The sequence below is a fragment of the Meles meles genome, chromosome 18 (genome assembly GCF_922984935.1).
Source record: "Meles meles chromosome 18, mMelMel3.1 paternal haplotype, whole genome shotgun sequence".
Taxonomy (NCBI): Eukaryota; Metazoa; Chordata; class Mammalia; order Carnivora; family Mustelidae; genus Meles; species Meles meles.
The window spans coordinates 27,246,001-27,261,471 of NC_060083.1; the positions used below are offsets into that span (position 1 = coordinate 27,246,001).

The following is a 15,471-nucleotide window of genomic DNA, read 5'->3' on the forward strand; positions in this document are numbered from 1 at the left end:
TTTGCTGCCCTTTGACCTCTCCACACAAGGAACCGTCCTCAGATCTGCAACACATCTGTGTGTCTGCTCGCTCCCTGGTCCTTTTGTGGGTGGACGTAGAGCTTTGTGAGGCCGGGCCTTCCCCAGCTTTCTTCACTGCCGCACCCCTAACTGAGAACCGTGCCCCACGCAGGTGTGGGTGAGCAAACAAATGGGCTCATGGATTGGCTCTCTTCTCTGTTTTGGTCACTGATCTTCCGAAGGCTAATTTCACTGCCACTGTGAACACTCTCTGACCCCCTGGCCAGACCCAGTTCCTTAAGGGCAGGGAGCTATCTCTTTAACATCTTTAAACTCCCAAGGTTCCCCTCCCCCCACCACTGTAAGTGCTTGACAGATGTTTGTTGAATGAATAAGTGAGCATAGGCCGGGCCTCGGGTGGGCAGAAAGGCGGAATGGGCACAGAGTGAAGATGGTTGGTAAGCCAGAGCCTGAGAGGGTGCAAGCCGCGGGCTGCACTTGCTCTCACGCAAGATGGAGAGAGTTCCCGTCCCACAGCTTCAGATACTGGCCATCCACTCAGAGGAGCCCAAACAGAATCCTGTAGTGCCTCAGAGGAGCTCAAGGTGGTTTCATGCTTCCAACAGACACAACATGACAGGTTTAAATGAGAGAAGGTAGGTTCGTAGGCCCTGCTGGCCAGTCCAGTCAACGGGTACCAAGAACCTGCTACGGGCCGACACTGCCTCAGGACCTGGCCACATGAAGATAAATGAAAATGCAGCCCTTCCCCCGTGCCCACAGTCAGGTCCCTGAAAGGCACAGAAGGCAGCGATGGCTGTTGGGTGGGAGTGGGGACAGAGAGGCCTAGCAGGGCCAAGACACTGGGTTGGGCAGAAGCTGGAGCCAAAATTCCATCCCAGAAAGTTAGGGAGGCGACAGGACATGAATGTGAGCTGAGGCTCCAAGCCCCTGGGGCAAGCTTGGTTGTCCCAAGAGCAGCCTTCACTTACAAAACAGAAACTCAAAGGTGAGATTATTAAGACTACAGAGCATTAAACCCCAAGCATATCCACGAAGCCAGACCAGCCAGACAAGGTCAGATCTCCCCAAGGGGCCCAAACCAGCCTCCAGTTAGGAACCACTGAACTCATTCCAGGGTTAGCTGGGGTTTCCTAAGGGAATGAGCCCTCAGCTGATCCCAGAAGGTTGCGGGGGCGGGGGGGGGGGGACAGGGAATCGCTAGAAGGGGCAGAACTCATCAGGAAAGCTCCTGCAGCTCGTGAATTCTAAATCAAGTTTTCAGGAAGGTTGCAGAATCTGGTTTGGGCTTTAAGCCTTTTCTCTGCACTTGTTTCTGCCTGAAATGCTCTGTGACTCCTTGTTGTTGAAATCTGACTTACCCTCGCAGGGCTCTGAGCCCCCACCGAACTTTGCTGGCTCCCCGAAAATTCCCCCCAAATTATTGTTTTCTTCTATTGATTAATTGTGCCAGACGGGTTTTGTCTTTTACCTTTCCTGCCAAATTCTATGCTGTTTTCTTTTTTATAGATGAAGAAATGGAGGTCAGAGTGGCAACTTGCCCAAGGTCACACCTAGGAAGTGGCAGAGACAGATTTCCAACCCAGCTCCACCTGACTCCAGGCCCCTGGCTGATCCCCCTGGGGCATCCGACTCTCAGTGGGTAGCTGAACCGACCTTAGAAGGCCAGCAGTGCTGCTCTTGACCTTCAACTTGGCATGAGCAACAGCAGGTCCTCTGCAACTCAAGCTCTACGAGCATCAGGGAGAAAACTAAAAGCAGGAATTGATAATACCGTCTCCTGGGGCTGTGACAAGGAGTAAAAAGCACACATTGCTCTTATGTAAAGCCATCAGCACCGGGCCTATTATAAAGCCCCCTCCATCCTAACTGAAACAGAAGCTTTTCCACGTCTCTGTTTCCCACTATGTAAATAACTCCCATTGACTCTCGCTCCTCTCCGTGGCCAGACACCTACCGCAGAGTCTGGCACATAGCGGGGGCCCAGTAAATGTTTGCTACATTGACTCAGCAACCCTGCAGTGCTCTTTACCCCCAGGCCTGGGAGCAGGGACTATGTCTAGTCACCAGAGAATTAAAGAGTACCATCCTTAGCGTGCGGCCCAGTGGTCACCCTCATGCCCCAGGTGCCTCTATAGACAGCACTCCCGACCCAGAGCAAGCACAGGGCCCCCCACAGGAGGAGGGGAGATAAAAGTGGTGGGGAGGCACAGGGTAGCACCAAGCGGGTAGCCGTTCCTGACTCAGAGCCCCGCCCCGAGGCTTTTCCCGGCACCCAGGCCTTTCCCAGAACGCTTTCAGCTTTTCCATCGCTCAAGCATGACATTGGGAATGGAAATGGGAGGATCGGGCCTTCCTCTTCTGTCTCATACCCATGCCTGGGCTGCCCTCCGTGCTCATCTTGTCGTTATACAAACACAGCCCCATGGCACCTATATGCAGAAGACCTGGGCCAAGAGATGGTGCTTCTGGCAACTTCCAGGGTCATTTTTCTTCTTTGAGCCGCAGCTTCCTCATCTGTAAATCTCCGAGAGTACTGGCTGTCTTGCCTTCTTTAATGGGACTGTCTTGAGGATCGTTTGATCTTAAGGATCAAATGAAAGGAGAGAGCTCTTTGCACACCATAAAACAACCCTGTTCAAATGTCGCAGATCTTCACATGCCAGAATCTCCTTGGACAGGAGAGACTGCTGTCTCTCTCTTGCACGTGCAATCGCAAGATTTCTCTCTGTGCACTAGACCGTTCCAGGTGCTTCTATGTGCTCCCTCCTCTGTATGGGTGGGTAGGGAACTTGCTGCCAGAAAGAGCCAGGAAGGAGGCACCTAACATGGAATTAGGAGGTCCACCATTCAAGTCCCATCTGCCCCTTAACTATTTGTGGGTCCCTGGGCCACCAAAAACTCTCCCTCTCAGAGTTTACATTCACCGGTCATTAAAGCAGGGATGATACTGCCTACCTCATAGTTTCTGAGAAGTAATGGGGAGAATAGAGCAAGGGCACCTCACTAACACTTACTTGAATGTTAATCTGAAAACATATTCCAAGAAATTTTCGTGAAGATTATTGCTCCCCCCGCCAAATACTATACCCTAGCCCACATCGTTTCTTCCACAAACATTTATGGAGTACCTGCCGGGTGCCGGGCCCACGGCCAATCCCTTTTTATGGCTGTGGGAGGAGGAGGAGGAGGAATAGATTATCGCTTTGTAGTAAAGGCTCTCCATGCTTAGGTGTAGTATTTATTAGTTTAATATCATACTAGATTGCTAATTTTTAATTTAATCTTTTACAGGCTACTGGGAACACCCTATTTCTAAAAATGACCCTGTAGAAGGATGTGAGTTGTTGAATCGAAATGAGAGAAATCTCCTCAACCCCTAGGAGTTACCCTGGCGAAGATCATCTGATAGCGGCCTGTTTGGGAAATAAAAGCACAAGCTGGGAGAGATTTCTAGAAAGAACAGGGAGGGCTGGGGTTGATGGGATTTGAGATCTCCCCGTAATCATTTGTTATTAGCTCACAGCTCTCCCCAGAGGACTTCACAGTGGCAGGCCCTTGGTAGGATTTGTCCGTGAACTCACACTAGAAGCCAGAGAAGCCTCTAGATAGAGGAGTTGCAGGGAGGCAGGCCCGGAGGGAGGCCATGAGCCATGTCCTCTGAGGAAGCCCTTGACTGAAGGTAAGCCCTGCTTGTGCCAGCCCCCACGCAAGGTGTGTTCTGTGTTATCTAATTTAAATCTCCCATTAACCCTGTAAGGTATTGATTCCATTATTATTACCATCTATATATGGTGATAATATAAAGACTCAAAGAAATTAAGTGACTTACCCAAAGCTATACCTGCACACCCTCCCAGAGAGCCCTGGTCTGTGGCTCCAACGCTAGGATTTCTCCAGGGCAACGCACTGTGTATCTCTTGGGAAAGTCATTTCTCCTTCCCGAATCTGCTTCGCCAACCCGCAGACAAATGCTGTGATGTGGGATGACCGCAAGTTCTCTCCAGATCTTTGGATTTCTAGCCGCAGAAGTGCTTTATCCAAGGATTGACAAACTGTGGCCCATGGACCAAATGCAGTGGCCCAGAACACAGCCACGCCTAGTCATTGATGTCTCAGCTGTAGTAACCGATGTGAGTAGTTGTGACAGAGACCACATGGCCTCGAAGCCTGACATACTTCCTGTCTGGCCCACTAGAGAAAAAGGGCCAAGCCCCTGGAATATGCCAACATACAGGTTTTAATATGAGAAACGATACACAGTGAATGGAAGAGTCTCCAGGGCCACACAGCAGCTGGGAGACATCCAGTTCCAACTGGGAGACCGTCATTGTTCACATGTTACACTTTGTAATTATTTAATTGAATTTTCACTAAGTTACAATTTACGACAACATGTACATGTCCGAGGTGTGTAGTCTGGTGACATAGCCACCATTCCCATGTCAAGATAGAGCACTTTCCCGGCACCCCAGAAAGCCCCCTTGTAGCCCATCTCTGTGAACGCACCGCCCCCCTTTCTCCGGAGCAACCTCCGTATTAGCCTCTATCACCGTGGATTACTTCTTCTTTTTAACTTCACACAGATGGAATCACACGGTGTATACCCTTTCGCATCCAGGAATGATGTTTCATTTTAAACTACAACTTCATGGCTGATAGTTTGGAAAATCGAGCTGCGCCTGTAAGGGGACAAAGACCCTCTTAATGGCATCACCCAGGGATGATCACCTGTTCATTTACTCAACAGGTATTTTACTGAGCATGCGTGATGTACCACGCCCCTCTCTGGGCACTGGAGAGAGAGAAGTGAGATGGTCCCCGCCCTCATGGGGCCTCCGGTCTGTGGTGCAGGTTTTCAAGGGCTGCTCCAGAGTCCCACAGAGGTCCTGCCTGAGGTCATTAGCCACCTGCCCAAAGGCCTGGAAGTGGACACCTTGGGATTATGGAACCATTTAGAAATGTCAGATCATAGAAGAGTTAGGGAAATCAAATGGTCGTATGGACTAACTTGCTTTTTTTTTTTCCTTTCAAAAGTGCTTTTATGAACAAGAGAATTCGTTAAAGATTATTGAAATTTTTCTCACTTGGGGGAGGTCTTTATTTTCTTTGAATTAACTAAGTAGCCTCTCGATGTCCATCTTTTAGCATAAAATTTATTGGGGTCCTGAGGGAAATATTCTATTTCCTCCTGGTTGCGTGCCATGAAGCCCACACAGAGGAGTCTGCTAGCAATCTTCTTCATTCCATCATGACTGGGCATCATGAGAACGCTATGTTTCCAAGCTCAGACTGTCATTGAACTTTTTGAGAACTTAGGAAAAAAATATGGGAAATTTGAAACATACAAATAGAAAAGTGTAAGACCCCACAGATGTCATCATTCATCTTCAGAAATTGTAAGTTTGCCAGTCGTGTTTCGGCTATCCCTTCACATCTTATGGGGTAAGGGTGCTAACTGGCCATTTCTCAAAAGCAGAAATCAGAAATCCTGAGAGCGGTGCTCTCCAAACGCCCTTGGGAAGTGGAAGAGTCCTCCAGAAAGGAGTACTGTATCCAGAACTAGGACCTGAGGCTCTAACCCTGCAATCTAGAATGTTTTCTGGGCTGTGACAGTACTCTCTAACAGCAAGGCCCCCATACCCCTTCGGACCAGGATAGAACAGCACTTATGTTTTACTCTAGAGATGATTTAATTTCATTTACTCTAGAGATGATTCTACGAGGCCTTCTAGAGGCTGCTAGATCAACGGGAGAGCCTTGGGGAATGGAGCAGCAGATGGTGGAGAGGACCAGGCACGCCCTACTGCAAGCTAAGCAGACATTGGGAAGTGGGGGGAAGATGGTGCGCCCAAGAGTAGGAAAGGAACATCACTTACACCATGAAGTTACAGGAGAGATGAGTCTCCTGGAACCAGTTACTATTCTGCAGAATTTCCAAGATGGTGCTCAGGCCTTCAGAGAGTCATGAGCCAATCGGATTTTAAAATGATCTTAAAACAAGGCCCCCAGATGCATTGAGTAGAAGAACTGAATACAATCTCTTCAAATTCAGTAACTCTTTAAAAAAAAAAAAAAAAAAAAGCTGAGAATGAAAGACCTCAAAGGGATCAGCTGCCCGACTTCTTTGCCTGTTTTCATGATGTGCTGCTGCTTCTTCCTGAACATGGGAGAGCAGGTCAGGTCACCCTCAGGGAACACACAGTTACTAACTCATTTAATCCTCACACAAAACCCAGCAGGGTGTGTTGTTATCATTTTCCAAACTGAGGGTCAGGGTGATTATGTAACCTGCCCAAGTCCCTGCGCTGGTTAACCAGATCTGAGACCTACATTTAGGTGTGTTTGATTTCTGCATCCACTCTGTATTTCTCTGCCGTGGATCTCCACTTCTGTCTGCCTTGTAGAACCCTCGATTTCAACTTCCCATCTGCCAAAGTGGTCAAAGCTGGAGACTTTCCTCTTCCATCCTAATCCCCTGCTCCCAAGTTCTGAGCCCCAGTCCAGGCCCTTGGCTTACTCCAGGAGCTGCCAGACACCTCTAAGTGTCTTACGTTTTATTTTCCCACCTTTAAAAGGAGGCTACTGTATCAGCTCACCACCATTTTGTCCTGGGTGAAGCATAAACACAGAGTATTTCAATGATATTCTTGTTTCCTCTATTTGGGGGATATTTAACCAAAGGATTTTAGGAGGTAACTCAATTAGCATTTATGACCTACATCCTAAAATCCTGAAGGACTGTCTGCTGAAATACTTACACTTCTTCTTTTTTTAAAGATTTTATTTATTTATTTGACAGAGATCACAAGTAGGCAGAGAGGCAGGCAGAGAGAGGGGGAAGGAGGCTTCCTGCTGAGGAGAGAGCCTGATGCGAGTCTCCATCCTAGGACTCGAGATCACAACCAGAGCCGGAGCTGAAGGCAGAGGCTTAACCGACTGAGCCCCCCAGGTGCCCTTACCCTTTTCTTCTTAAGTGTCCATATGAAGAGGTAGGTATCGCATTTGTGCGGATCTATAATTGCCCCTACTTAGTAAGCCCCCCTATTACACCAGGTAGCATATTCAAGGTAGGTCTGAGCCAGAGGATTACAGGAAGTTGCTGGATACAGGCAGCCAGACTGACTACAGATATACCCCGACACTCGTAGGAAATTTCCCTGTCAAGGTGAAACTTCCTGTATGTTCACTGGCTTGGGCTGGAGGGAGGAAGAATGGGTTTGCAAACACCTGAATTTTGAGAGACAAGGAAGCTCGAGTCAGACTTGGCGCTCAGTAGTTTGGAACTACGAATCAAAGCTCTGCTGTTGAAAGGGAAGTGACTGCTGGTGTTTTAATGGGTTTTCCCAGCTGAACACAGAAACCGATCTTCATTACACTTGACTGCTTCTATCATGTTAGCCAAGTGAGAGACAGAGAAAAAGAGATTGTTCTCCAGGGACATTTACTCTCAACACTTCATTATCCTGGCCGAGGGGAGTTTGGTAGGCAGAGAATGTTCTCCCACTGGGTCGAACTGTGAGGGGCAAGGACCTGCCGTATGTCACAACAAACTAAAGACAACAGGGTAGAATGAAGGGTCCTCATTTCCATCAACTTATTTCTCCTTTCTCAAGGAAAGAGCCTGAGATAGTGGCAGCCTTCTTCAAGGCTACAGGAGCACAGTGGCCCCCTTCCTTCTGGCTCCCAGCACGCATCCCAGGAAGGAGCAGACCCTTTAAGAGAGGCAGCCTCACTCCTCAGCAGCCACCTTCAGCTCCCACACACCTAGATTCATCCAGAACCAAGCAGGTGAGAGCCGCCAACCCTTCCTTCCCCCTCGCTGAAATTCCTCCTTTCCCAGAACTAGCCCCGACTTCCTCCTAATTGTCTTTTAAAGGTGGGAATGGTAAGAGAATTTGATTAGAAGCTCCTTTGCAAATTCCCTGCTGATTCTGAATTTTTGTCCCTGATCTCCCAGTCCCTCCCGGCCCAGCTCTGGATCTGCCTGATTCTGAGAAGCTAAGGCCCCAGGGGTTAGCTTTTCCTACCGGGAACCGGCTTCCTCCCTTTCCCAGACTGAAAAGTGTGAACACCAATTATTAAACCAAGGGTTTCACAGGTGGTCTCATTCAATGTATACAACGCCCCTCCCCCGGCACTATTGGCATCAGTATTCTACAGATGAGGAAACTGAGGCGTAAAGAGGGTCGGGGTTCCTCTGCCCCAGGAGTTACGGGTGTACGAACTGTGGATCCTAAAAAGCTCCTTGCCCTGTTCTACTGCAGGTCAGGGCCAGCCTGTATGTAGGTCCAGGGGCTTTGCAGGCCTCCTTCCTTCCCACACCGCGCGGGGAAATGCAGGTGAAACTCCCATAAAACTGAAAGGTTGGGGCTTCCTTCCTGACCCAGGCCAAGGTGGTAAAAATCTTCACTCCCTCAGCGGCTTCGTGGGCTCCGGCTCCCTCCCGCCACTGCCTTGGTAGACTTCGCGTCGGAGGAGCTCCGTCCTTGGCCCGGGGAACCGCTGGGTCCCGGAGCTGCAAATAAACCAGAAGGCAGTGGGCCGGGGGACACGCGGCTCCCACTGTTCCTCCAGCCAGCTGCAGGCCAAGGTTTGCTTTCACTGTTCGAAAGGAGGCCCTGCAATCCTAGTTTCGCGGGAAAAGCGGAGGCGCTTTGATATTCTGGGTTTAAACTGGAGAGCTTGGCCCAGGCGGCCAGCTCCCCCGCGGCTTGGCCGGCCTAGGTGCTGGGGCGACTCGGCGGTTGGAGGACCTCAACTTTGGCTGCTCCCGGGGCCATAAATTAGTGGGCGCCTCCTCCCAAGGGTTCTCCGGGCCTCCTTCCCTGTCACCTACGCTCTCGGCCGGCAGTTCTGTGAATCCAAACCTCCAAGGCTCGTCTGGGGAAGGCCTGGGGTCTGCAAAATAGTACGGGTAGAACTAAATGGGGTCGCCGCGATCCGCACTCACCCCGCCTGCCACCCGCGTTTCCCCCGAGTCTCCGCGTCCATTCCCTAGGGGGCAGTTTCTCCTCGCCTCGCTGGCTCTCCCTGCCCACCACCTGCGTCGTTTGGGATGCGTCGGAAGGCCTCTCTACTCTTCGCACCCTCCTCCGTCTCCTTCTTCCAAGGGCACCCCAACTTCCTCCAGCTCTCACCTGCACCCCTGAAGTGCAGTTTCTTCTCTCCAGACTAAACCTGGATCCGCGGAGTCTGGAAGAGCCCCGGAGCCTCCCACACGGAGGCTGCAAGCCGCTTGCTTACCAAGTCCAAAGGTCAGCTAAAGTTTGGCTGATAAACAGAACCAGTACAAGAAGGTCTTCAGCCCCCCAGCGTGAGTACAATGGACCCTGGCAAGCCCTGCTCCTGGCCCGGGTCTCCAGCTCTCCACGTCTGCCCCCTCATGCTCTCCCTCTCTCCCTTTCCCCCTCCCCACGATCATTTGCATCTTGCCGAAAGCCGGGCCCTCCCCGCTAATTTGCATATCTTATATGGCCTAATGGTGGCGATCATGGCAAGTTAGAAGTTTTCTGGCTCCTCTCAGAGGAGACTCTGGGACCCCGGGGAGTTAACAGGTGTCTGGAGGCTGAAGGGTGGGGGGGGCTCCTGGACTTGGGGTTCGCTTGTGAAACTCCCCTCCACCCTCCTCTCTTGCACCCACCCACCCCCTCACCCCCTTCTCTTTCTGTCCTTGGAAAATGGTGTCCAAGCTTACGTCGCTCCAGCAAGAACTCCTGAGCGCCCTGCTGAGCTCCGGGGTCACCAAGGAGGTGCTGGTCCAGGCCTTAGAGGAGTTGCTGCCGTCCCCGAGTTTCGGGGTGAAGCTGGAGACGCTGCCCCTGTCCCCCGGGAACGGGACCGACCCCGACACCAAGCCAGTCTTTCATACGCTCACGAATGGCCACGCCAAGGGCCGCTTGTCTGGGGACGAGGGTTCCGAAGACGGGGACGACTATGACACCCCTCCCATCCTCAAGGAGCTGCAAGCGCTCAACACCGAGGAGGCGGCCGAGCAGCGGGCGGAGGTGGACCGGATGCTCAGGTAGGCGCGGACCGAGGTGGGGAGTTCGCGCCCCGACCCCTGGAACCCGGGCCTTTTGCCTGAGTGACGCTGCGCGCGACCCTGTTTCCCACCAGAGAAGTCCCCCGGAGGGGCGCTCCGGTTCTCTCCCAACACCTGGACCCCTCCCGGTGCCGCACTCGGAGGGCCCTGAATCCCGAGGCTCCATCTCCCCTTCCTCAGGCCAGCGCCCGGGACCCGAGGGGCCCTCCGGGCCTGGGAGAGCCCGAGCGGCGGAGCTCTGGGCGGGAGGTGTGCTTGCGCGACTGGAGGTGCCAGTGGGTGCAGTGAATCAGTGGCCACTTCCCGGGAGCAGAGGCTCCCGCCCGCACAGGTCCCAGGCGGAGCGTTTCTCCTGCGCGCCGCCTCTCCCGGTCCCGGGAAACGCGGGGCCGGCATTCGGCACCGCGTCCTGCGGTTCTTTGCAGAGGGACTGGCGGCGCCCGGGGCCGGGATCGGGGGGCGATCTCTCTGGCGGGCACTCCCATCTGCAGCGCCCCTGCAAGGCCCTAGGGTTATCCGGAATCCCCCGGGCCAGGTTAGATTTGCAAAGGGAGATTTGCGTGTTGTAAGCCTGGGGTGGACCCGCACGGGGCAAAAGGATCACGTATCTAAGGAAGCCAGAGGCAAGTGCGGCTAAGACCGCCTTCGCAGCGGATTTGGTGGCATTTTGAGAAAGAAGGGCGTTTCCAGATCTGACCGCCGACATCCCGGCGTCCTCGCGGAATTCGGGCCGCCTGGCGGGTCTGGGATCTTTTGCTTGGCCTCGGCGACCGGCCTAGGGCTTTGACAGCTAGTTACTAATTATCCAAGGAGCCGAGCTGTTCGCTTAGACCGCACGTCGCTCCCGGCCGCTCGGCTTTAGGGTCGAGTCCCTTGCATGGCCTCGGACCCTTCAGCGCCGAGATTTCAGGACAGGGGCCGGAACCAACGCCGCGCCCCGAGTCAGGCAGCCTCGGTCTCCCTGGCGCAGCAGCAGTTTGGGGGTGGGATGTGACCTTGCATTTGAATTTGCCATCTGGGGACCCAGCGGCTTACTCTCTAGCAAAGATAATTGGGGATTTCTAGATTTTTCCCCCCGAAGTATTTTTTGCTGTTCGTAGGTTTGAGGTTCTTCCCTCGCGGTTCCCCCGAGCGGCGGCGGTTTCGTTACCACCGGGGTTCGGGTGCAGGAAGGTGAAGGGTCGGAAGAGGAGCCGCTGGGGCTCCAGGGCGGCCTGCAGGTCGAGCAGGGCCCAGCAGCCTAACCGAGCTCCCGGCCGCCTGCCACGGGAAGCCCGCGGGGCCCAGGCCCATCCACCTGGCCGCAAGCGTGCGTCTTCCAGCGGGGTTCTGGGAGGTTCTGCGAAGCCCGAGGAGACCCAGGGCCCCCTCCGCACCCAGCCCCGCGCTGGGCTGGACGCAGCAGACATGTAACATAAACGGCAGCACGTGGAGTTAGGGTGTTATTAATTTATTTCTATAAATCATCAACAGAAAGATACACAAAGAGTCGTGATTAGGTTGAGAAGAGAGGCGGGTTATTCATTGGTGAAGTTGTAAACGCGCCTTAGAGAGGGAAGGAAGTCCGAACGCAGACGCGGGGCTCCAGCCTGTGCACGCGCTCGGCGCTGCGGGTCTCTCCCCGCCAGGCCCCCCGGCGCCTAACCTGGGCTGTCCGAGCCGCCCCCGGGCGGCGCGCACCTGCAGGCCCGGGCTCAGCCCTGTGCCCTCGGCGCAGCCTGGCTCCCGCGGCTCGGGGAGGGAGGCGAGGGGCCTAGACCCTCACGCGGCTGGAGACGTAGAGACGCAGGACAGACCCACGGTTTTCCCTCCTTTCCCAGGCGGGTGCCGCCTTCCCTCCCCCACCTTCGGGAGTGCTCAGACTTTATTAAAGTAATTTTTCAAGAAATTGCTAGCGGTTCCCAGGTCACTGCACGGTCGGCTCCTGAGCACTCCCTATTTTGCCCACCCTGTTCCGGTAAAGTGGAAAGAACAGAACAGAAGTGTCTTTCCTGGACGCAGGACTCCTAGAAGGGAAAGGCAAGAAGGAAAGGTCCGGGACGGCGCACCGCTTGGCCCAGCGCTCCGGATTGGAGCGGCCTCGGGAGCCCGGGGGTTTGGAAAGGAAGGAAGCCAGAGTTGAGACTTCTGAAGGAGCTCGAGGTTTTAGAACTGTGCAGGGATCCAGGGCTTTCCTGCTCCTGGACAGCAGAGTCCCTGTTTGAAAAGCAGCGTGCTGGGCCCACTCCCGGCACCGGGGTCGCACGTTTGACACCTGCGCTCCGAGCACAGTGGCCGCTCCTGTTTCTCGGGATCCGTGTATTTGTCGGGGTTTGGAACCTCTCGATCTAAGCTGTATTTTCAAATGGACAAACGTAACCAGCTCTCTGGGGTCCTCCCGGTGAATACAGGTGAATTCTGGGGTCAGAGAGCTGTAAAGGTATAACTACGCCATCTTCCCCCTGGCTCTTGTCATTAAATGCGGGCTGAAGGGTTTGCTCGAGTTTGTAGGGTTTCCCTGTTGTTGTTGTTGTTGTTGTTGTTGTTTTTCTTAACCTTCCCAGTTGCTAAACTAATTATTCTTTCCACAGAACCTTTCCATCTTAGAACAGTAAACTATTTTGCTAGGTTTCCTAGACACACGAAATGAACACAGGTGAAGAAATTTAAACAAAACGAAGAGAGTCAAAGAATCTGTTAAAGCAATTAACTTTGAAAATCCAAAGGCGTTTTCTAAGTTCCAAAGCAATTGTTTGTATCTGTTGAAAGTGTTTTTCTACCCTAAAAATATCTATGGAAATACTCCCCAGAAGCAAGCCTTAAAATGATCGCTGATGTTTACACAGGTATTTGCCTCCCGTGGATATTTTCCATGTGTGAAATGGATTGCGTTTTCACATTTTTTTGTCCTTGTTAGTTCATTATGTTTCATCACTTAGATGTACCTTTATAAATACTTGAGAAATGTATTGACATATATATAATTAATCTTAAAAGTGTGTCTTTCAAAACATCTCTGCTAAAGCCTGTGATCTCACGAATTTAATATCAAAGATTGTTAAAATAACCAGTTATTCGGACGCTTACAAAATATGTTTACTTACGAATTTTTAAATTTGTTAAACAAAAATAAATTTTATTTGCCATATGATAGGCACCATTTAGAAATGACCATTTCATTTGCAACAGTATCTCTGTTTTATCCTCTGCTTTACACGTTTTTTATTGTTTCATTTCAAACTCAGGTTTTTTCTTCATTTTTTTTCATGTTCTATCAGACTATTATACACGTCAGCATAGAGTAAAGGGGTACTGGGTCTTTTTTTAAAGTTAAATATATATCTATCAAATAGTATATGTGGATATATGGTGTGAATAATTTTGTTCTATATTTGCCTCATTTTTAAAATTTCTTGTTTTAAGAGACACCTCTCACTAAGTCATCTATCAATAAGCAAGAAAATATATTGGCAAAGTTTGAAAGCACTTTAAATAAAATTCAAAAACCCTAGTACATTGCTGTAGAGAAGCTTTTTGCATACCTGCGTTTCTGAGAAATGAAAAGTATAAGCAAGTTCTTATTCCCACGCTTGAAATTGATGAGAAACATTGCCTTCCAGATATATTTCTTCCCTGATAGGGTCAGGGTAAGAACAGGAGAAACCATGGTATTTGGGATGGTTAATATCTTATTCAAAAATTGATTTGAAATTATCCATCCGCATTAGGTTTCATCTGGGAGGTGGGGCTGTGGAGGGTTGGTTTTTGTTTGTTTGGTTGGTTGGTTGGTTGGTTGGTTGGTTGGTTTTTAAACTTGCGTTACCTCCCTGGAGTGATTCTTCATTCAGGGAGGAACATCACTGTCTTAAAAACTTTTCTGAAACTCTGAAAACTATTTAACATTTGGCTGAGAAGTCCTCCTTGCTTCTCAGGAGATGGACACAAATGTTTCACTCCAATCTTCTAGGACAAAAAACTGAGACACCTACTCAGAAGGGAAATAAGGTGGAAAAGGTCTGAAGTTCCAGACCAGTGCTGCCCCCTGTCATTGCAGGATCAGCCAGCCCAGCCCAAGTTAATGGCAGCTGCACTTTCCAGAAGGCCTTTTGCCTTCACGTCCCTCACTTTCCAGGAAAATGAAGGAAAACAAAATAAAATAGGCACTTTTCTTTCTGCTAAAGAAAGTGAGTGCTGGTAGTGCCTTCCCATCCCTGAAGATGGGACGTCTTTGTCACCTTTACCCTCCTGATCTCCGATGACAGGGACTGAGTATGCTGCATAGGAGCTCTCGTCTCCCTTTCCGTTAGGCTCTGTTTTGGCCTTACCTCTCGCCCCTGAATGTCATTGGGGCAGATGGAGAAGTGGGTGAAGATCAGGGTTTTGCACAGAGTGTAGGTAAAAGCCCTAAAAAGGGAATATTTTTACCCAGACATCTTCCACCAAAATCCTAACCATCTGCTTATCTGTCTAGCGAGGACCCCTGGAGGGCTGCCAAAATGATTAAGGGCTACATGCAGCAACACAACATCCCCCAGAGGGAAGTGGTCGATGTCACGGGTCTCAACCAGTCCCACCTCTCTCAGCATCTCAACAAGGGCACCCCCATGAAGACCCAGAAGCGTGCAGCCCTCTACACCTGGTACGTCCGAAAACAACGAGAGATCCTCCGACGTAAGTGCTCTAATCCCCCCTGGACATCAACGTGGAGTGAACTTTGCCCTAACTCTGACCCCTGTGGGATGCCTCAGTTTCCTCTACATCCAGAAGGCCTGTGGAGCATTTGGCAGATACAAGGAAGCTGGCAGGTGGATTTGGTTTTCGTAGTTACCATGCAGAGGATTGATTTCCATCATTTTCTTCTTCCATGGTCTCTTACTACCCAGCCAGCTGCCTTGATGAGTCCATTAGTGTGTGCAGTGTACACTGAATTTCCTGGTCCCTGCTTCCAGCATCCTTCTCTTTGAAACCAAGTAGGTAACAGTGGACTGTTGTCCCCAAACTAAGCCAAACAGCTCCCCTTGCCGCAGATCGGAGTTCCCAAGGAAGACGTCCTGTAGCCATCAATACCTGTTGATCACTAATACTGTTCTTTTCCTCCCCTCTGGAGAGCATGTACAAAACAGAAGATAGCTGTAGATAGAGATAGAGTCAGAACTCAACCCTGTTTCCGGGAGCGGGAGCACTCTCATCCCAAAGCAATTTAGGATGTTTCCTGACATGGGTCAGTATCAACACAGTTTTGAGACTTCAGCTGATGACTCTGTCTGATGAGGAAGCCACTCTGGCTAAATCAGGACACAGCAGCAGTGTCTGCATTTGGGACACTGACCAATCCGTTACGGTCATTCCCCATCCCCAAATTTCCTTTCTGTCCCAAGATTTCTTCCACTCAGTAGTACCAAGAGATTTTTGTTTTGAAGCGTAGG

General features: G+C 51.1%; 1 protein-coding gene and 1 long non-coding RNA gene across 7 annotated transcripts in view; one reads left to right on the forward strand and one right to left on the reverse strand.

Annotated features, from left to right (window-relative positions):
• Nucleotides 1–4,243: 4,243 nt before the first annotated feature.
• On the reverse strand, nucleotides 4,244–9,666 carry LOC123929671. 2 transcript variants are annotated; one of them, XR_006815946.1, is made up of 4 exons: nucleotides 9,162–9,666; nucleotides 8,408–8,922; nucleotides 5,901–6,081; nucleotides 4,244–4,703 (listed from the first exon to the last, which is right to left on the reverse strand). It is a non-coding gene; the product is annotated as an uncharacterized LOC123929671 (long non-coding RNA). The 2 variants fall into 2 exon arrangements; XR_006815945.1 differs by lacking the exons at nucleotides 4,244–4,703; nucleotides 5,901–6,081 and having other exon boundaries at nucleotides 6,833–8,539; nucleotides 8,861–8,922.
• Nucleotides 9,667–9,676: 10 nt separating this feature from the next.
• The window catches only part of HNF1B (HNF1 homeobox B), a 52,096-nt gene continuing 46,301 nt past the window's right edge, over nucleotides 9,677–15,471 (forward strand). For all 5 annotated transcript variants that reach the window (XM_045985617.1, XM_045985618.1, XM_045985619.1 and 2 more), the window contains exons 1-2: nucleotides 9,677–10,045; nucleotides 14,517–14,716. In XM_045985617.1, the coding sequence (XP_045841573.1) occupies nucleotides 9,702–10,045; nucleotides 14,517–14,716 (544 nt within the window). In that variant the 5' untranslated portion in view covers nucleotides 9,677–9,701. The remainder of the gene's footprint in view (nucleotides 10,046–14,516; nucleotides 14,717–15,471) is intronic.